This window comes from Alosa pseudoharengus, unplaced genomic scaffold (assembly GCF_046254945.1).
Source record: "Alosa pseudoharengus isolate Yale_2024_CS ecotype anadromous, Long Island Sound unplaced genomic scaffold, YU_APseudo_1.1 YU_APseudo_1.1_scf_34, whole genome shotgun sequence".
Taxonomy (NCBI): Eukaryota; Metazoa; Chordata; class Actinopteri; order Clupeiformes; family Clupeidae; genus Alosa; species Alosa pseudoharengus.
In genome coordinates, this window is record NW_027468737.1 from 27,154 (window position 1) to 49,208 (window position 22,055).

At 43.0% G+C, this 22,055-nt stretch overlaps 1 protein-coding gene across 1 annotated transcript; it reads left to right on the top strand.

Annotated features, from left to right (window-relative positions):
* The first annotated feature begins 190 nt into the window (after positions 1-190).
* On the top strand, positions 191-21,482 carry LOC143101379 (leucine-rich repeat-containing protein 47-like). Its single transcript, XM_076264676.1, has 7 exons — positions 191-787; positions 1,331-1,813; positions 2,051-2,167; positions 4,094-4,209; positions 12,722-12,824; positions 15,355-15,444; positions 20,822-21,482. The coding sequence occupies exons 1-7, from the start codon at positions 212-214 to the stop codon at positions 21,047-21,049; spliced, it is 1,713 nt and encodes a 570-aa protein (XP_076120791.1). The 5' UTR covers positions 191-211; the 3' UTR covers positions 21,050-21,482.
* The last annotated feature ends 573 nt before the right edge of the window (positions 21,483-22,055 follow it).

A 22,055-nucleotide genomic window follows, 5' to 3' on the forward strand; every position in this document is an offset into this window, starting at 1 on the left:
TCGAGAGTTATCAAATCTAGATTACGTGTCTATTTAGCAGACATTTGAACATTTTCCTTTAAATATATATATATTTTATAGTTCTTAAAAATATGAAAGTAGACATTGAATTTGAATTTGAACATTTCTCATTTTCGATCGACTATTGTGACATAGTTCTTCCGGTTGATCATCATGTGTTGTGTTTTCTTCCGGGTACACCCCAAACAGCATGGATGGAATAGATGTTTCTGTTTGGGCAGAGATTGAAAAAGCCGAAAAAGAAAACCGACGTGAGTTGGTACTTCAGGGTGCGAACACTGACAAAAGGATCCAGTCAAGCGGGGGTCTGAGCTCGAAGCTTTACTCGCTTACGCTGTTGAATTACTTAGAAATTAGCCAGTGTCCGAGTTTGACTGAGATCAATGAAGACATCGGCAACTTGATCCATCTCCAAAGCCTTATACTTTGCAGAAACAAGATCACATCTGTTCCCAAGTCAATTGGGAAGCTGAAGTGTCTGAAAGTTTTGGATGTGTCAGTGAACGAGTTGCAGGGCATCCCTGAGGAGGTTTCACAGTTGAGCGAACTCAACACCCTCAATGTGAGCTGCAACAGCATCACATCGTTGCCAAATGGCCTGAGTCAGTGCGTCAAGCTCTCAACCATCAACGTGTCCAAGAATGGGCTCGCGGCGTTACCCGACGACCTGTTCTCAGAGAAGCTGGAGCTTCTCAGCACCATCGTCGCATCAGAGAATGCGATCGAAGAGTTGAGTACAGACATCAGCAATCTGTCTGCAATTAAGGTAGGTTGTTGTTGCCATCTCCAATCCATACTCCTTTTTATCCAAGACGAGAAGATAGTAGGTTTAGGGATAGCTTACTGAATGTTCTTTGACAGGATCCAGTACCCTGTACCACCCTGCTTGGGACTGGCACTGCACTCAGGCTTTGGACCATTAAAGGGTTTAACTGATATTATAATGCACCGCCTTGCAAGTCTTAAGTTTCTTGTGATTCCCACACATACCGTATAACAGACAGACAGACTGTTCCTGTGTGCACATAACATAGTGAATAAGTTAGTTCAGTAGTATTTTTTTTTTAGTTATATATGTACGAACTGTAGCTCATCATTATTAACTCATGGTGGGTCTTGTGCAGTAAGGGTAGTTATAGCCTAGCAATCTGCTGCAGTCCTACAGTTTCAGAGGCAGATTCTCAACTCCCTTACACATGAGAACATTTGGAGGAAGTGTATTTATTTTGTGGAGTACAACACGTGTAGAAAAGATGCCTTTTTCCTCCTGCTGGTTCAGTTTATTCCTGTGATCATCATATCCTCTCAGGTTCTGGATCTGTCCAGCAACAAGCTGTCAGAGCTGCCATCCGAGCTCGGAGACTGCCCCAAGCTGAAGGAGATCAACTTCAAGGGCAACAAGCTGAAGGACAAGCGTCTGGAGAAGATGGTCAACGGGTGCCAGACCAAGTCCGTGCTGGACTACCTGCGTGCGGGGGGCCGGGGCAAGGGCAAGGGCAAGGGTCAGAGCGAGGCGGGCGAGAAGGGGGACGCAGCCGGGGGCGCGGCTCGCAACACCCCCAAAAAGAAGGGCGGGGCGAGGCAGAAGAACCGGAACCAGGACGACGACGTGGACGAGCTGGACAAGCTGGTCCTGAGGGTTCTGCACGTGTCCGACAGCGACAGCGGCGCGTCCGTCACGGTGAAGGTGTCGGCGGAGGTGAAGGACGTGCGGCCGTATATCGTGTGCTGCATCGTCAGGGGCATGAACCTGCACTCCGGCAACTCCCTGAAACGCTTCCTCGTGGCACAGGTGGAACATCTCTCAAATCACACAAGAACGTCACTACCGTAGAACCCCTTCTCAAACCTGTTGCTATAGTAACATCAGCTCTTATCACATTAAATACACGACATTAACATTAATGATGTATGATTTATTAATGATTTATTAGTAGTATGTACATGACAGCAGTAGTGTTTGTTTCTGTAATGGCCTGGACCGTGTTTGATAGGCCAGTTTATTTACATGTAAATTTTTTCCCTCCAGACCAAACTTCATGATGACCTGTGCGCTAGACGCACGACTGCGACCATCGCCACCCATGACCTCAAACTGCTGAAGGCCCCGCTGCTTTACGACGCTCGGACTCCAGACACTCTGAAGGTACAATCCGTCGAGCACCCTTACATCTCTAGTACAGCCTCACACAGCCACACGGGTCAGGACACCTACAGGGGAATGTGGGTGGCATGTTTCTGAGAACATTATAGCATTAAAGGTATTTGAAATTTATTTTTACAAATCCAGCATAATATCAGTATAAGTATAGTATATATACTCTTTTGATCCCGTGAGGGAAATTTAGTCTCTTCATTTAACCCAATCCGTGAATTAGTGAAACACACACAGCACACAGTGAACACAGTGAGATGAAGCACAAACAGTGAGCTGCCTGCTACAGCGGCGCTATGGGAGCAGTGAGGGGTTAGGTGCCTTGCTCAAGGGCACTTCAGCCGTGGATGTGGGCATGGGAGAGCAGCCCTCAACCACTTCCCCCACCCACATTTTTTCCTACTGGTTGGGGATCCTACTGGTCACCTCCCATGCCCACCTCCGTCTCCCATGCCCACCTCCGTCTCCCATGCCCACCTCCCATGCCCACCTCCCATGCCCACCTCCCATGCCCACCTCCGTCTCCCATGCCCACCTCCCATGCCCACCTCCGTCTCCCATGCCCAGCTCCCATGCCCACTTCCGTCTCCCATGCCCACCTCCGTCTCCCATGCCCACCTCCCATGCCCAGCTCCCATGCCCACCTCCGTCTCCCATGCCCACCTCCCATGCCCAGCTCCCATGCCCACCTCCGTCTCCCATGCCCACCTCCCATGCCCACCTCCCATGCCCACCTCCGTCTCCCATGCCCACCTCCGTCTCCCATGCCCACCTCCCATGCCCACCTCCGTCTCCCATGGCCACCTCCCATGGCCACCTCCCATGCCCACCTCCCATGCCCACCTCCGTCTCCCATGCCCACCTCCCATGCCCAGCTCCCATGCCCACCTCCGTCTCCCATACCCACCTCCCATGCCCACCTCCGTCTCCCATGCCCACCTCCGTCTCCCATGCCCACCTCCCATGCCCAGCTCCCATGCCCACCTCCGTCTCCCATGCCCACCTCTCATGCCCTGAGGTGGCGAAGTCTCCGCACTCTTCTAGTTTACAGTCTCCAAACTGTACGTGACGGGTGTGGCGCTGCGAGACTAGCCTTACGATGACCGCACAATGAACTCCACAAGAGCCCCAGCAGACGCTCACGGCTGTGTGCGTGTGGTGACATACTAGCGACGCCTGAGGTGTGCAGCTGTCTGTGGACGCTGTAGATTGCGGAGAGATCCATGTATTTTTAATTCTGCTGATTTGGGCCATGTGCAGCGCTAGTGAGGTTTCTGAAGAGCTTAATCAGGCCCATTCAGGAGCGTCATAACACCCGCCGTTAATAATAAATAACTTTCTTGTCTCGTCCTTATTTAATAATAAATAGCTTTCTTGTCTCGTCCTTATTTTCGCTTGACGAAAGTTTTGTCCTGCCCAGTGGCCAGCAACGGAACAGCTGTCGTTGGCCGTGTCCCGCTGAAGGGGAAAGCTACGTGCTGTCGTTGGCCGTGTCCCGCTGAAGGGGAAAGCTACGTGCTGTCGTTGGCTGTGTCCCGCTGAAGGGGAAAGCTACATGCTGTCGTTGGCCGTGTCCCGCTGAAGGGGAAAGCTACGTGCTGTCCCCCAGCGTGAGGTCCTGCCTGGCCGCGTCTCCTGGCCGCGTCTCCTGGTCACCTCCAGTAATGGGCCCAGGGATCGCCTGGAGCCACACACCCCTAATGATGGGCTTGTGTGTAAGGCAGACTAAGTGGACATTTGAACCATCTGACTGACTTACTGAAGGGGATCATTAGGCTTCAGCAGACTTCAGCCTCTAGACCAGTCCAGCTCCAGTGGTCATCAAATACTCACATATTGAGTTCCAGACAGATTTGATAATGTGTGCCAAATTCCTAATCTGTGTGTGTGCACTGTGTGTGTGTGCGTGTTTGTTAGATTGCTCCTCTGGGTCGGAAGGAGATGAAGGCTGTGGACCTGCTGAAGCAGCTGCAACAGGAAGCTGATGAACAGAGGAAACAGAAGAAACGACAGAATGTGTCCGGACTGCACAAGTAAACACACACACACACACACACACACACACTCACACACACACACACACACTCACACACACACACACACACACACACACACACACACACACTCACACACACACACACCCACTCACACACGCCATCCCCCAAAGCCCTCATTCATAGCTTTCCAAACAGAATTGGCTTTTCAAGGTGACGTGTGTGGAGAGATAGAACACGTGTTGAGGTCACTTCCTGCAGGAGAGCAGCTTTGTTTCCAGTGTGTGATCGCCCTCTAGTGGTATAATGTGGAATATTCTGTTAACCACAAGATGGCGCTTGAGCCCTAGAGGTGAAAACGTCCATGACTTGCACATCATACTAGGAGTCATGATGATCAGTAGTATGGCAAGCGATTTTATCATTTACCCGCTAAGTTTGACTATCTGGAATTAACATTGTAGATATCAACAACGTCTTTCTGACTAGTCGCAATTACATTTTGGATAGTTGGAATTGTCATTCAAGATATAGTCCAGGCAAAGTAGCGTTTTACGACAGACTAATTGTAAAATCATTTTTTGCAGCTTAGATCATTTCTATGAGGTGTCCAGAACAACATACTAAAAGTCCTAAGAAATCCTAGTTGAGGAAATATGTTAAATTCTCATCAATCCAAGATGTGTGCCAAGAAGACCAGGCAACAATAGGCCTACACCATCAATGGGGCTATTTTTTTCCTTTACTCCTATCAAAATTAAACTTTACACAATGAAAGTAGCCATGAAAAGTATTTTTTTTTGTATTACAAGTTTTTTTGAAAATTAATTTTAATATGCAAATGAGCTATACACTAATCGAATATGCCCAAAATACACCCAAATAGGCTTAATTTTTCCTTTACTCTTACCACATAAACTGATTTAACTATATAAACCATATATTTTCTGGAAGGTTAGACCCTCAGGATGTGATCTAACATAGGTTTTGACCTTTCTCACCCTCCCCTTTACTTTGCTGCCCATTCATAATAGATAGGGTATGAGTAAATTGGGTATATGGCTCATACCTTTGGGTCTGTGCCATTTAGGAAAAACTGTTTCAACCATATAAACCATATATTTTCTGAAAGCTTATACCCTCAGGATGTGATCTAACATGACATGAAACATGTCCCATCCTCCTCATTAGTATGCTGCCCATGCATAACACATGGGGTATTGGTAAATTTAGTGTGTTCTGATACATTTTGGGCTGTACCATGAAGATAAAACTAATTAAACCACCTAAACCATATATTGTCTGAAAGCATATACCCTCAAGATGTGAACTAACATGGATTTTGACATTTGTCACCCTCCTCATGACATGACAGCCCAAAAAGGTATTAGCCATATACTATTTACCAATACCCAATGTATTATGCATGGACAGCATACTAATGAGGAGGGTGGGGCATGTCTCATTGTACCCATTGTAAAAAAAAAATGTTACCTTCCATATATATTTTCACTGCGAGGATTGATTGTGATAGGAGTAAAGGAAAAAATAAGCCCATCAGGGTGTATTTTGGGCATATGCGATTAGTATGTTGCTCATTTGCATATTCAAATTAATTTTCAAACAAACTTCTAATACAAAATGTTTTACTTTTCATGTAGACTTTCATTGTGTAAAGTTTTATTGTGGTAGGAGTAAAGGGAAAAAATAAGCCTATGGGGGCCTATATTTGATTAGTGTACAGCTCATTTGCATATTCAAATTCATTTTCAAAGAAACTTGTAATACAAAAAAAATTACTTTTCATGGATACTTTCATTGTGTAAAGTTTTTTTTTGATAGACGTAAAGGGAGAAAATAGTCCCATAGGGGTGTATTGTTGTGTGGCCTTATACTGGCACACATCTTGGATTGATGAGAATTAAACATATTTCCTCAACTAGGATTTCTTAGGACTTTTAGTATGTTGTTCTGGACACCTCATAGAAATGATCTATGCTGAAAAAAATTATTTTACAATTAGTTCTATTTTTGGCTCCAAAATGGGTTACTTTGCCTGGACTAATATCTGTAACGTAATTGTGACTAGTCGAAACGTCGGATAGAGATATCTGTAATTTAGTTTTGACTAGGCAAAACTTAATTACAGATATCTGTCATCATGTCATTGGAAACAACATTCAACTCGTCACACATCTTAAATGGCAATTGCAGATATCTTTAATTCAGTTTTGACTAGGCAGAATGAAAGGTGAAGATATCTCAAACGTCATTATGACTAGTGCAAATTATTGTGCAAGACGTTGCTCTTAGTTCCGTAGCAGAGCCCGTCTAGATTTCTAGGCTAGAGCCCATCTACTTAGACATTCTGTCAGCTAATTTCCCCTCCCCAACATAATCGAAGAAAAAGTGGGCTTATTTGCTTATTTCTATGAATGGAAGAAGAATAAGCAGGCTGTAATGTCGTAGCCTACATAAATTAGTAGGCCTAGGCTACTAAATGCACCAGCACCATCTACAGGAAATTCCATTCATAATGGTGTTGGCTGTAATCGAAAAAATCAAAGCAACATTGAATCATCAATTCTTGCTGCCAGCTCCTTCGCCCTCTGGCTGCTCTGACATGGTGCTAATTAGTGCTAATTACAAAGTTAACAGTTAACAGGTGCTATGTGATTTGATGATTTGAACAACAACACGCTGTCACTCCCCGATGTGAGTCGCTACCCGATGTGAGTCACGCATGCTCAGATTGATAGGTTTTACGGCATAACGCCAAGGGAATAGAGGTGGATTTTGTCGTTCGTTCTCATGACACAGTTCGCGTCGTTCAGTTCGCCAAGATGATTCGTTCTGAATCGTTCGTTCTTTCGTTCATTCGCATTTCCGGTAGCCTACAACGCAGTTCAGCAGTGAATCGTGGAATGCAGGTTCTCAGCTCCTCGTTTGTGAAAACGGTCAACACAACACTGTAATTGTAGCGGCAAATATAGCTGCAACTTCATGATTATGTGTACTTTTAGACAAAACAGCAGTAGCTAATGTGTTCATTCATCTTGAAATTAATTTGACATATTGTAGACTACGGCTAGATCAGCTAATTTCTTTTTTAAAAATGTGTTCATTCATAAAGGAACAAAGACCCAGTAGGCTATGCCGACAAACATGTTTAAAGGCTTGGCAGAAAGATTATATTGATGAAAAGGTTTCAAGTCCCCATTTTGCCCAGGCTACAGAGCCATAATCACTCTGCTTCTTCTGCTTCACTCTGCCAAGAACGAGTGACTGACTTAAAGGAACACGCCACCCAAAATCAGTAGTGATATATGTTCTTACCGTAACTTTCACGAGTTGAGTCGTACCTCTCCCGCGTCGGTAAGTGCACTCAAACGCTCTGTCGCGCGGCGCGAATGTGTTAGCATGTTGCTATGCTAGCGGGCTCTGCCGTGGCCGTAGAAATAGGCACATAGCAGTATTCAAACACCTCCAGGTTTTACCTACTTAAATACAGTTGCACGAGTAGTTGATGAAAAATGTTAGGGCACACAACATGAAACGTGACGATTTTCCAAGCGAATAAACATGAGAACTACAATGTGTGGCGCAATAGCACTTGGGAGTACTTCGACCTAGCGTGGTAATATTATTAACACCTAATTGTAGATCCTATCCACCACAGAGTTTAGAATCCATGCTGGATCGACCCTCAGCCTCTCCCTCCCCTCTGAGCGAGAGAGGCACACACACTAGAGGTGGTGGCTGGTTGTTTTAATGTAGGCTATATGGGTGATGCAGCGCTGCTGACGTGAGGCTAGAAAGCCCTTGCCTGTTCTAGAAAGACTGATCTAATGCAGCAAATATATTAAAAGGCAAAAGTCGTACATTGGCTAGGCCTATCCCCAGAATATCAGCAGCAAACTCAGTCTCTGTCGCGCAAAACAGTCTCCAAATAAAACGCACATCGGCCTGTTGCCTATTCTGCCAGCTTGTGACAATATATCGTCCAAAATGCTTGATTGCATTGCATTCTCCACATTTTTAGCTACATTTTCATGTACCACATCAGCATTTTTGTTCAGTGAATCTTTTGTAAATTGCTTTACAATTACCGTCGGGCCCTTGTCAGCAGACTTCGGCTTGCCTCTTGCCATATTCACTCCTTGTCTTCCGATGTCATTTCTGAGTCATCTACAGATGTTCACCTCCCTAAATAGAACCAACTTCAACCTGTGTTATATCCTAGATGAGACTGCCTGGGTTATTTTGTTTAGATATTAGCCTATATATAAAACACATAATTGTAGCCTACCATTCAGGGAATAGGCATTTAAAAGAGAGACAGAGAGTGATATGACTAAGAAATGACATCGGGCGATGGCAGTGCGAGATGTTCAGAACGTAAGAGCTAAAACTTCTACAAACTCACTAACATCCACAGCGGAAAAAGAAGGTAAGAAAAATAGTCGGAAAACTTAGATGTGTAAGGCAAGCAAGCAAGTTTGGCGGTTGTTACTAAAAATGTGAACATGCACGTTGCATTGTTGTGCGGTGGACTTTCAGAATGAATGGAGTCGGAGTTTCTTTAATATCGAGGCGTCATATTTGTCCGATGGCCTGCTATAAAATTAATTGCGATGTCTGTCTGAAAAAGACGCGCTCGTGCAGTCAAAATGAATGGGAGTCTTCAGAACAGGCTTGTCAGTCAACCTGACATAACAGTGTGTAAAGTAGCCTATAATGTGAATGAATCAAGGATTTCTTTCTTTTTGCAAAAAATAAAGTACAATAGACATTAATTAGTTGGCCAGGAGCATGCTGAAATTATGTGGCAAATTGCGTTTTTTATTACAATGATAAAATTGGACGTGACCGAAGCTGAGGCAAGCCAGGCAATAGGCCTATAGGCCCCACGGTAATTGTAAAGCAATTTACAAAAGATTCACTGAACAAAAATGCTGATGTGGTACATGAAAATGTAGCTAAAAATGTGGAGAATGCAATGCAATCAAGCATTTTGGACGATATATTGTCACAAGCTGGCAGAATAGGCAACAGGCCGATGTGCGTTTTATTTGGAGACTGTTTTGCGCGACAGAGACTGAGTTTGCTGCTGATATTCTGGGGATAGGCCTAGCCAATGTACGACTTTTGCCTTTTAATATATTTGCTGCATTAGATCAGTCTTTCTAGAACAGGCAAGGGCTTTCTAGCCTCACGTCAGCAGCGCTGCATCACCCATATAGCCTACATTAAAACAACCAGCCACCACCTCTAGTGTGTGTGCCTCTCTCGCTCAGAGGGGAGGGAGAGGCTGAGGGTCGATCCAGCATGGATTCTAAACTCTGTGGTGGATAGGATCTACAATTAGGTGTTAATAATATTACCACGCTAGGTCGAAGTACTCCCAAGTGCTATTGCGCCACACATTGTAGTTCTCATGTTTATTCGCTTGGAAAATCGTCACGTTTCATGTTGTGTGCCCTAACATTTTTCATCAACTACTCCTGCAACTGTATTTAAGTAGGTAAAACGTGGAGGTGTTTGAATACTGCTATGTGCCTCTCTCTACGGCCACGGCAGAGCCCGCTAGCATAGCAACATGCTAACACATTCGCGCCGCGCGACAGAGCGTTTGAGTGCACCTACCGACGCGGGAGAGGTACGACTCAACTCGTGAAAGTTACGGTAAGAACATATATCACTACTGATTTTGGGTGGCGTGTTCCTTTAATACAGAGTGGCAAGGCTCTCCGTAGACGGGCTCTGGTTTGGCTCTCGCCTTAGGAAGCTGGGCCAGAGGCATTCACAGCAGCACTAGGTCAGTGTGATTCAGCGACGAACGAAAGAACGAACAAGAACTGGAAAGGCGAACTAGTTCAGGTCGTTCATTTTAAAGACCCGTTCGAAGGAACTAGTTCGTTCGCGACCGACCCACCTCTACAAGGGATCCGACTGAAATCCATAAAATAATTCACTTTTCTGTTTCAAAAATGTTTTAGCTATCTAAGATTGTTTGATTGCTAACGTTAGCAAACGCCATTCAAGTGACAGCCTTTGTTGTGCTTGATTGCTTACTTACTTGCCAGCAGTTAACAAACTTCGTTATGTAGGTCAATTTTTATTGATATTACAGAAGTCTCTCTCTAGCAGGCTACTTCAGCCTCTAAACTAGAACTGACATTAGAGATCATGCCGTGAAAATGTGATGCCTTACGCTAAATAATACATTACTGCTGTGTAGGCTAATGTCATTATTCTGTGGCTAACAGCACAGGTAGTCGCAAAGTGACGCATGCGCGACTCACATCCGGTAGCGACTCACATCGGGGAGTGACAACGCTCTTCTCCCGCCTAAAGTGGGATGCGGGCCTAATTTGCATAGCAATACAGATAGGCTATCTCTAACGTCATTTCGCCTAGTCAAAACTCTAATTCAAGATATCTATAATTACATTTTGACTAGGCAGAATGAAAGTTATAGATATCTCCAATTTCAGATATCTCTAATCAAAACTCATTCAAGATATCTATAACTTGATAATAGATATCTACAATCAAATTATGACTATCCCTAACTCCAGTTTGAGATATCTAAAACGTCATTTTTGACTAGTCAAAATTCCATTTACAGATATCTACAATGTCATTTCGCCTAGTCAAAACTTAATTCAAGATATCTGAAAAGGAACATGTAGATATCTTGAATTGAAGTGAATTAAAGATATCTTCAACTGGAGTTATGACTAGTCAGAATCAAATTGTAGATATCTCTAACTGGAATTACAGATATCTACAATTCAATTGCAGATATCCGTAATTCACATAGTGGATATCTGCAACTGAATTGTAGATATCCGTAATGATAAACCCCATAGAAATGAATGGCAAATGTGGCGTCATTTGTCCTAGGAAGAATGTCTTTGTGGATATCTGAAATGACAATTATGGATAGGAAGAAATCAATTGCGGATATCTAAAATGTTCGTTTTGACTAGGCAAAACTGAATAACAGATATCTGCAATACATATCCAGTCTAGCGGGAAAATGTTAAAATCGCTTGCCATATTAGTAGTGCTGTTCTTTCTATATCATACTAGTCATGATGAGTAGTAGTGCTGTTCTTTCTATATCATACTAGTCATGATGAGTAGTAGTGCTGTTCTTTCTATATCATACTAGTCATGATGATTAGTAGTGCTGTTCTTTCTATATCATACTAGTCATGATGAGTAGTAGTGCTGTTCTTTCTATATCATACTAGTCATGATGATTAGTAGTGCTGTTCTTTCTATATCATACTAGTCATGATGAGTAGTAGTGCTGTTCTTTCTATATCATACTAGTCATGATGATTAGTAGTGCTGTTCTTTCTATATCATACTAGGAGTCATGATGAGTAGTAGTGCTGTTCTTTCTATATCATACTAGTCATGATGATTAGTAGTGCTGTTCTTTCTATATCATACTAGTCATGATGATTAGTAGTGCTGTTCTTTCTATATCATACTAGGAGTCATGATGAGTAGTAGTGCTGTTCTTTCTATATCATACTAGTCATGATGATTAGTAGTGTTTTTTCTATATCATACTAGTCATGATGATTAGTAGTGCTGTTCTTTCTATATCATACTTGTCATGATGAGTAGTAGTGTTCTTTCTATATCATACTGGGAGTCATGATGATTAGTAGTGCTGTTCTTTCTATATCCCTTGCTGCTTCACAAGGTCAAGCAATTTTGTCATAAAATGTACAACCTTTAGGGACTCGTTTTTGATCAAAATGCAAAACCGAAGTTGCATAATTGTGGTAATTATTCCATTGGCAGTAGGTTATTTCTATTTTTCTATTAAAAAGCTACACTATGCAACAATTTGCTACTTTTTCAAATATGCTTTATATGAGCATTTACCTTTGGTACTATCTTCAAATGAATTATGATTGAATAACCATGTTCTATGTAGTTCTCTGGTTTTGGTTGGAACATACCACAAAAAACCTTTCGTATCACTACATTGTCAACAGTATCACCAAGAGACACCAGTTAGCCTGTTTAGCAACTTGAGGCAGTGGCAGCAGTACTCACTTAGCTCGCTAGCTGTAGATCAAAACTCCTCTGTAACTCTACTGTGACGCTGAAGTGAAAGGCACTACACACAAACAACTGTGACTAAAACTGACAGTGATTTCCTGGTGCTCTGACTGAAGTGTGTTTGATTATCCTGATTGAAGTGCGTTTGGTTCTCTTGATTATCCTGATTGAAGCGTGTTTGGTTCTGTTGATGGTCTGACTGAAGCGTGTTTGGTTCTGTTGATGTGGTTCTCCTGATGGTCTGACTGAAGCGTGTTTGGTTCTGTTGATGGTCTGACTGAAGTGTGTTTGGTACTCCTGATGGTCTGACTGAAGCGTGTTTGGTTCTCCTGATGGTCTGACTGAAGTGTGTTTGGTTCTCCTGATGGTCTGACTGAAGTGTGTTTGGTTCTGTTGATGGTCTGACTGAAGTGTTTGGTTCTGTTGATGATCTGACTGAAGTGTGTTTGGTTCTCCTCAGGTATCTTCAGCTGTTGGATGGGAAGTCTCATTACCCCTGTCTGGTGGATGCCGAGGGTCACGTCATCTCCTTCCCCCCGATCACCAACAGCGACAAGACTAAGGTGACCTGCTGCCTCTGCTAGTGCCGCTGATCATCATGATGATGGATGAATGGTGCAGGTCACCCAGTACAGAGTGCCATGAATCTGCAGATTACCCAGTACAGAGTGCCATGAATCTGCAGATTACCCAGTACAGAGTGCCATGAATCTGCAGATTACCCAGTACAGAGTGCCATGAATCTGCAGATTACCCAGTGCAGAGGGCCATGAATCTGCAAATTACCCAGTACAGAGTGCCATGAATCTGCAGATTACCCAGTACAGAGTGGCATTTCAGGATAGCACCTAATAAAGATAAACAGGTCATTTTCCACCACCGTGCTGTCACCTCCACTGCGGCTGTATACTCGCTCAGAGGTTATAGGCGTTTGTTTCTGTCAATCAAGGTCAGAGTTGATAGGGGTTTGTTTCTGGTCAATCAAGGTCAGGCTGAAATTGCTGATCTCAAACAGGATGTAATAAAACGGGTTTATGGTTGAATGGATGAACATTGACAGAACTATTCACGGATATTCAGTTATCAGCCAAAACTTTCACATCATCTCCTGTAGTATAATAACTGACAGTTAGCATTTGTCAGGATATGCATGGTGTGCACTTGTCAGGATATGCACTTGATATGATTCATGGTTATCTATGCTAACTGCTGGCCTTCCGGAGAGTATATTGCATCCTGAGTTACTGTTAATATGTAAGAGTCTGTGCCAATGGCCAGGTGTCCATGTGAATGCTTCTGGCACCACAAATAAGGACACTAACTCTCTTATATGAAGCTTTAGGACATGAATTAAACATGGATTCAACAAAATAACTTGGTTAACTTGATGTTGAACCTGATTTGATATTGGTGCATGTGTACTGGTGTGTTCAGGCTTATTCAGTACTGGGTCATTCCACGTCAGTTCAACCAGGGCCCACGCACTTAGGTCTCAAAAAATTCTGAAAAAATGACCAGGTGTACCTATGTTACCCAGGAGACACACTGTAAAATTACTCTTATTTAAGATCAATACTTTCCCCACAGCGCAAGAACTAAACCATGTAGGAGGCTCAAATTTTGCATGCTGGTACATAAATAGGAATAGTATGTAGCAAAATCGTCACGTTTGGTCTGGATGATCCTGTATGGTCATAGCTGTCCCTCAAAGTTGATACAAATTTTATTGGAGTTTTTGGCTGGGCTCTGTTTAAGCCTTCAGAAGACATATTTGTACTCAACATAGGCTCTTGATTTATTTTCCTTACTGAGATATGTAGAAAAACTCCAGAACAGAAAATAAATCCCTTCAGGGTCTGAACAGCAGACCTCACAAGTCTGAAAAATTATTTTGGTTATCATTTTCAGAGCACCCAAACACCTTGTGGGAATATACAAAGATTTTTTAAATATGTTTTTCCTTATTCTCCATGATCCCTTCTTTTTGAAAACACCAATTTTACTTGTCTTATGCAAATCTTTCTTTTTTATTTTCCACCCTGAACATGGGCAAATGCCCCATTGACATTTTGCGACACCCCCCTCCCCCTGTAAAACTGGCTGTATCTTGGAAAGTATTGATCTTACATAAGAGTAATTTTACAGTGTGTCTCCTGAGGAACATAGGTACACCTGGTAATTTTTTCAGAATTTCAGCTGGTGTGTGTTCAGGCTTATTCAGTACTGTATTGTGTGCTGGTGTGTGTTCAGGCTTATTCAGTACTGTCTTGTGTGTTCAGGCTTATTCAGTACTGTATTGTGTGTTCAGGCTTATTCAGTACTGTATTGTGTGCTGGTGTGTGTTCAGGCCTGTATTGTGTGCTGGTGTGTGTTCAGGCTTATTCAGTACTGTATTGTGTGCTGGTGTGTGTTCAGGCTTATTCAGTACTGTATTGTGTGCTGGTGTGTGTTCAGGCTTATGCAGTACTGTATTGTGTGTTCAGGCTTATTCAGTACTGTATTGTGTGTTCAGGCTTATTCAGTACTGTATTGTGTGCTGGTGTGTGTTCAGGCTTATTCAGTACTGTATTGTGTGCTGGTGTGTTCAGGCTTATTCAGTACTGTATTGTGTGCTGGTGTGTGTTCAGGCTTATGCAGTACTGTATTGTGTGTTCAGGCTTATTCAGTACTGTATTGTGTGTTCAGGCTTATTCAGTACTGTACTGTATTGTGTGCTGGTGTGTGTTCAGGCTTATTCAGTACTGTATTGTGTGTTCAGGCTTATTCAGTACTGTATTGTGTGCTGGTGTGTTCAGGCTTATTCAGTACTGTATTGTGTGCTGGTGTGTGTTCAGGCCTGTATTGTGTGCTGGTGTGTGTTCAGGCTTATTCAGTACTGTATTGTGTGCTGGTGTGTTCAGGCTTATTCAGTACTGTATTGTGTGCTGGTGTGTGTTCAGGCCTGTATTGTGTGCTGGTGTGTGTTCAGGCTTATTCAGTACTGTATTGTATTGTGTGCTGGTGTGTGTTCAGGCTTATTTAGTACTGTACTGTATTGTGTGCTGGTGTGTTCAGGCTTATTCAGTACTGTACTGTATTGTGTTTGTCCATCAGATTCAGAAGAGCACACGGGAACTGTTTCTAGAGGTGACCAGCTCCACCTGCCTGCAGACCTGTAAGGACGTGATGGACGCTCTCATCACAGTAAGTTATATCACCCCAGTTATACTCATCACAGTAAGTTATATCACCCCAGTTATACTCATCACAGTAAGTTATATCACCCCAGTTATACTCATCACAGTAAGTTATATCACCCCAGTTATACTCATCACAGTAAGTTATATCACCCCAGTTATACTCATCACAGTACGGCTCATGTTATATCAGCCCAGTTATACTCTAATCACAGTAAGTTATATCACCCCAGTTATACTCATCACAGTAAGTTATATCACCCCAGTTATACTCATCACAGTAAGTTATATCACCCCAGTTATACTCATCACAGTAAGTTATATCACCCCAGTTATACTCATCACAGTAAGTTATATCACCCCAGTTATACTCTAATCACAGTAAGTTATATCACCCCAGTTATACTCTAATCACAGTAAGTTATATCACCCCAGTTATACTCTAATCACAGTAAGTTATATCACCCCAGTTATACTCTAATCACAGTAAGTTATATCACCCCAGTTATACTCATCACAGTAAGTTATATCACCCCAGTTATACTCTAATCACAGTAAGTTATATCACCCCAGTTATACTCTAATCACAGTAAGTTATATCACCCCAGTTATACTCTAATCACAGTAAGTTATATCACCCCAGTTATACTCTAATCACAGTAAGTTATATCACCCCAGTTATACTCATCACAGTAAGTTATATCACCCCAGTTATACTCTAATCACAGTAAGTTATATCACCCCAGTTATACTCTAATCACAGTAAGTTATATCACCCCAGTTATACTCTAATCACAGTAAGTTATATCACCCCAGTTATACTCATCACAGTAAGTTATATCACCCCAGTTATACTCATCACAGTAAGTTATATCACCCCAGTTATACTCATCACAGTAAGTTATATCACCCCAGTTATACTCTAATCACAGTAAGTTATATCACCCCAGTTATACTCATCACAGTAAGTTATATCACCCCAGTTATACTCTAATCACAGTAAGTTATATCACCCCAGTTATACTCATCACAGTAAGTTATATCACCCCAGTTATACTCATCACAGTAAGTTATATCACCCCAGTTATACTCATCACAGTAAGTTATATCACCCCAGTTATACTCATCACAGTACGGCTCATGTTATATCAGCCCAGTTATACTCTAATCACAGTAAGTTATATCACCCCAGTTATACTCATCACAGTAAGTTATATCACCCCAGTTATACTCATCACAGTAAGTTATATCACCCCAGTTATACTCATCACAGTACGGCTCATGTTATATCAGCCCAGTTATCTGTTTACTTTGTTGTTTCACTCTAGTTATGTTGTATGTCACTAAGGCCACACAAAGTGCTAACTCCAAACCATAGGTAGGTTACAGGAACATTTTGGGTAAAACTCTACAGGACTAAACCGCATTAGATGGTGAATGTTTTTTTGTAGAATTCTACAGGACTAAACCGCATTAGTTGGTGAATGTTTTGGGTAGAATTCTACAGGACTAAACCACATTAGATGTACAGTATCTAACAAGTCATCACACCAGGGGAGAGTGGGTCTGAGGGGAGAGTCAGTTTAACTCCCACATTTGATCCAGTGGCCATTCTTTAGACCTGGGAGAGTGTGTGTGTGTGTGTTTAGCAACTGTTCATTGGAGATGACTGCTGTGTTTGTGCAGGCTTCTGTATTTGCATCTATGTCGGCGTGTGTGTGCTTGTGTATCTCTGTCATTGTGTGTGTGTGCATGTGTGTGCTTGTGTATCTCTGTCAGTGTGTGTGTGTGTGTATCTGTGTGTGTGTGCTTGTGTATGTGTCTCGCCGGCATGGCGAGCATCACTGTGTCGGTGTGCCGGTGGAATAAGTGGCGTCATGGGCTAGCAGCGGTGGCGTGCGTCACTGTTTTGTGTGGCGGTGGTGGCTCGCGGCCGGCTACACAATGCGACTGCAACACTAGAGGCCTGCAGCCCTGTGGCCCAGCGCTCACGAGCGGAGCGGCCCTCAAACGAGCCGCCGCCGCCACGAGGGGTGTCCCCTTACAGCCCGCCACTCGCCCGCTACATGGACGATCACTTTCCGTCCGCCCTTACGTATTAATTAGGCTATATGACAACCATGCCTATCCGGTGTTGCCCACATCAGTTCCCTCCTGTGCAAGGACTTGCCGAACATTTGCCGTATCTTGGAACACATTTTGGTAGAGATGTGCATTTCTGACTGAAATAAATAGTTTCTGCCCAATGCCCCAGATGCACTGGGCAGGCACGTTGACCACAGGTTACTGACCCGCTGTGTGTGAGTGCTGCAGGTGAGCAGGGAATGTAAGCCTCGGGGTTTGGTTCGCACTGTGCTCGGAGAGACTTCCTGTGCGCTGGCCCGTGGGGGACAAAGACGTTGTCCAGCCCGTATCTTCGCTTCCTGTGGAACAGCTCGGGTGCCCTCTGAATATTTAACCATCAGATAGCGCGCTCGGCCAGAAGACCCCTTTTTGGGAAGCCCGTGATTGGCCGCTGAAGGGCCTGCAGTGTAAACGGACCGGAGTGTCCGGTGACCCACGACAGATTGTTATGATGAAAAGTATCAACTACCCATGAGCTCATTGGTTTTCTGATCAAAACCAAACACATATGTTATTACTAAAACACTCTACAAAGTCAGAAGTCTACAGAATCAAGTTATACATTGGGGTGTGGAGGGGGGGGGGGGGGTACAACCTTGGCCAGAATTGATATTGTAAAACCTCCACACCATTTTTTTTTTCGAGACTATTGTCCTAGAGGAGTTGTGTCCATCTGTTTTTGTGATTGTTTCGTATTGCTGACATTTGACCTCATGGGTTTACTCTCCCAGTTGTAAATAGCTTACCTTGTTTACTCTCCCAGTTGTAAATAGCTTACCTTGTTTACTCCCCCAGTTGTAAATAGCTTACCTTGTTTACTCCCCCAGTTGTAAATAGCTTACCTTGTTGCCTTTTATACTGCGGAATCATAAACATGATAAAATATGATTAAAGGGCATGTGCATGAAGAGAAAGCAGGTTGCTCTTGTGAAATTAAAACTAGTTGGATGTTGCACATTGAATGCAGACCTATAATGCACTAAAGGGCATTTCTTTTTCAATGTGACTCTGGTTTAATATTGAGACTTGGTACCATACTACAGTGGAATCAAACTACTACACTACACTACACTACTACTACAGTGGAACTATACTACAGTGGAATCTACATACTCCATACTACAGTGGAATCATACTACAGTGGAACTATACTACAGTGGAATCTACATACTCCATACTACAGTGGAATCAAACCCCTCAATCTCAAGGTTCTTTCCTCAGAGTCCTTTTAGGAATGTCAAACTGTGTGTGTGCTGTTTATTATCATTCCAACATAAACAAAATAGATGAGCAAACAGAAGACGAGATTGATATATAATATTATATATGGGACCATGTATGCACATACTATAATAGTATATATGGGACCATGTATGCACATACTATAATAGTATATATGGGACCATGTATGCACATACTATAATAGTATATATGGAACCATGTATGCACATACTATAATAGTATATATGGGACCATGTATGCACATACTATAATATTATATATGGGACCATGTATGCACATACTATAATATTATATATGGGACCATGTATGCACATACTATAATATTATATATGGGACCATGTATGATCATACTATAATAGTATATATGGAACCATATCTCCCAAAAACGGCTGGACAACGACAAAAATTAATGTCTCACTCACACCTTTAACGATCTCTCATTAAATTCACAGTAGACCAAGTCAACAAAAACATAGGTTGGAAACCCTATCCCACTTTTCACTTACTGCACAACCAAAACACCCCCCTCTGGTGATTTCGTCTCCTCTCCGTATCACTGTAACGCTAAGTTTAGTCCTAGGCCATTAAACTAAACAAAGACCTTGAGAAACAACCACACAGTTCACTTCAGCAACAATAATGACTGTAGCAACAGTAACTCCTATTTTCTCTTCGGCATCCGCACAGCATTTATCACAAAACCCACACAGCTTTTATCACAAAACCCACACAGCTTAGCATGTAATGGCAGTACAGAACAAGGAAAGCTTTAATCCCCCCCAAGCTTGTCCGTAGTTAATCGATTACTTCTTTTAATTCGTTCACGAATCTATTCCAATTACCCAAAATATGTGTACACTTTAACCGTTTACTTTATCAGAAAACTTCTTATATCAAATGACATCTAGAACTCATCAATCATTGATATAGGTATATAGGTATGTTACTTGTCAAAACACTTAATGACACAAACTTCAATACTCTCATTAATGTGCAGCTTTAAATCAAAAAATTCTAATTTACTCCCTAAATTATGTTTATTTTTTTAACTTTACTCTTGGTTCTTTGTCACGCACAGAGGAGAAAAAAACACTATAATAGTATATATGGGACCATGTATGCACATACTATAATAGTATATATGGGACCATGTATGCACATACTATAATAGTATATATGGGACCATGTATGCACATACTATAATAGTATATATGGGACCATGTATGCACATACTATAATAGTATATATGGGACCATGTATGCACATACTATAATATTATATATGGGACCATGTATGCACATACTATAATAGTATATATGGGACCATGTATGCTCATCTGAAAAGGCACAGGCATCAAAAACACAGGATTTGGTTTTAGTTCATTACAATTTAGCAGCTAATCAGTTGCTGTGACAGTTGGTGCACGTACAGAGTGAAAGGTTGTTTTATCAGTTTGTGCACTATTTGTCCTGGGGCTCTCTGTACTCAAAGATAACTTGCCAGTTTGTCCCTTTGTTATAGATTGCTATGCATGTTCTGATGAGGTCAAAATCTGTATGCAGCCAGAAGTGTTGACCGTCTAGGCAGGGCAGTTGTCAGAGTTGCAGGGCAGTTGTCAGAGTTGCAGGGCAGGGGCAGTTGTCAGAGTTGCAGGGCAGTTGTCAGAGTTGCATACACAAAGGCCAAGGTACCCCAGGAGTGATGAGTGCTGAGGTCGCAGTGTACCGCATATGGATGAGTTGAGGGGGTCCCTATGTTCCCCTTTGTTCCCCGGGTCCTATGTTCCCCGCTCGGGGTTAGGATTAGGATTAGGGTTATGGTTAGGGTTTTAAAAAAAGGGTCCTATGTTCCCGCTCGGGGTTAGGGTTAGGATTAGGGTTATGGTTAGGGTTTTAAAAAAGGGTCCGATTTCCCCCGGTCCCATACAAAGTGGGGAAGATAGGACCCGGGGAACATGGGTACGCTCCCGAGTTGAGACCCCAGCATCAGCAGCGCTTGTTTGTTTTCTCTCCCCACAGAAAATGGCGGAGCTGAATAAATTCACCTTCGACAACAAAGAGGCGGACGGTTCCGACGGGGAAGCGGAGTCAGAACCGGCCCCAGCGGAGGGCAACGGGCCAGCAGGGCCGGAGCTGACGGTTCTGCAGGTCCGGATCGTGGACATGGACGGGAATCTGAAAGTGGTGTACCCCTCCAAAACGGACCTCACAGCAGAAGCCTGCAGCAACCTCAGGGTCATTCGATAGTCCAGTCAGCGCCTGGAAATCCACCGCATGAAGTCCGAACGGAAGCCGGCAAACTTAAATGCTTAAGAGGGAAACTCTAATGTGCATCTCCTGTTCACACTGCCAAATATTTGCATACTGGTTTTGCAGGGTTCTTTATCTAAACTGTTCCTAGACATACATACTTCACAGCACTTACTTGCAATGGAGCTAAATTAATAACTTTCACACAGTTCATAAAATCATCATTTTGTTTTGTACTTTCTGTTGTATCATTTTGTTGTTGGCCTGTACTCCTGTACAATGACTAGCATGTGGTCGTATGACACTTTAATTTGCTCATGATGAACTCACACATGTGCAGAACTGTAATGTATTGCATACCAGTGGAACACTGACTTTGGACTCTAAGTCTTATCAGGTCATACATGCTCAATAAACTTATTGACACAGATGCCTTGATTTGTTTACAATGATTTTATAGCATGTTAATTGAAATGCAAACTAGTTCTCATCTTACCCCAGCAGTCAGGCGTTACTGTCTGCCTGCCAAGACTCATGACAAATAGGTTGCTTGTGTTACCGTCAGTCAAAGTGATAGGAGCTCTCAACCATTCCACAAGCAGTGGCCACAATGTCCCTACATGGGCCTCGCTCCTCAGTGTGCGAGTAAAGATGTATTTCTGCACTCCTCGCTCCTGAGTGTGCGAGTAAAGATGTATTTCTGCACTCCTCACTCCTGAGTGTGCGAGTAAAGATGTATTTCTGCACTCCTCACTCCTGAGTGTGCGAGTAAAGATGTATTTCTGCACTCCTCACTCCTGAGTGTGCGAGTAAAGATGTATTTCTGCACTCCTCACTCCTGAGTGTGCGAGTAAAGATGTATTTCTGCACTCCTCACTCCTGAGTGTGCGAGTAAAGATGTATTTATGCCTCAGTGCCTCTCACGTTGCTGCCGCGGCCTCACATGCTGGGTTTGCGGACGCACAGGTTAGACAGGACGCAACGCACGAGGGTTTTCTGTTAC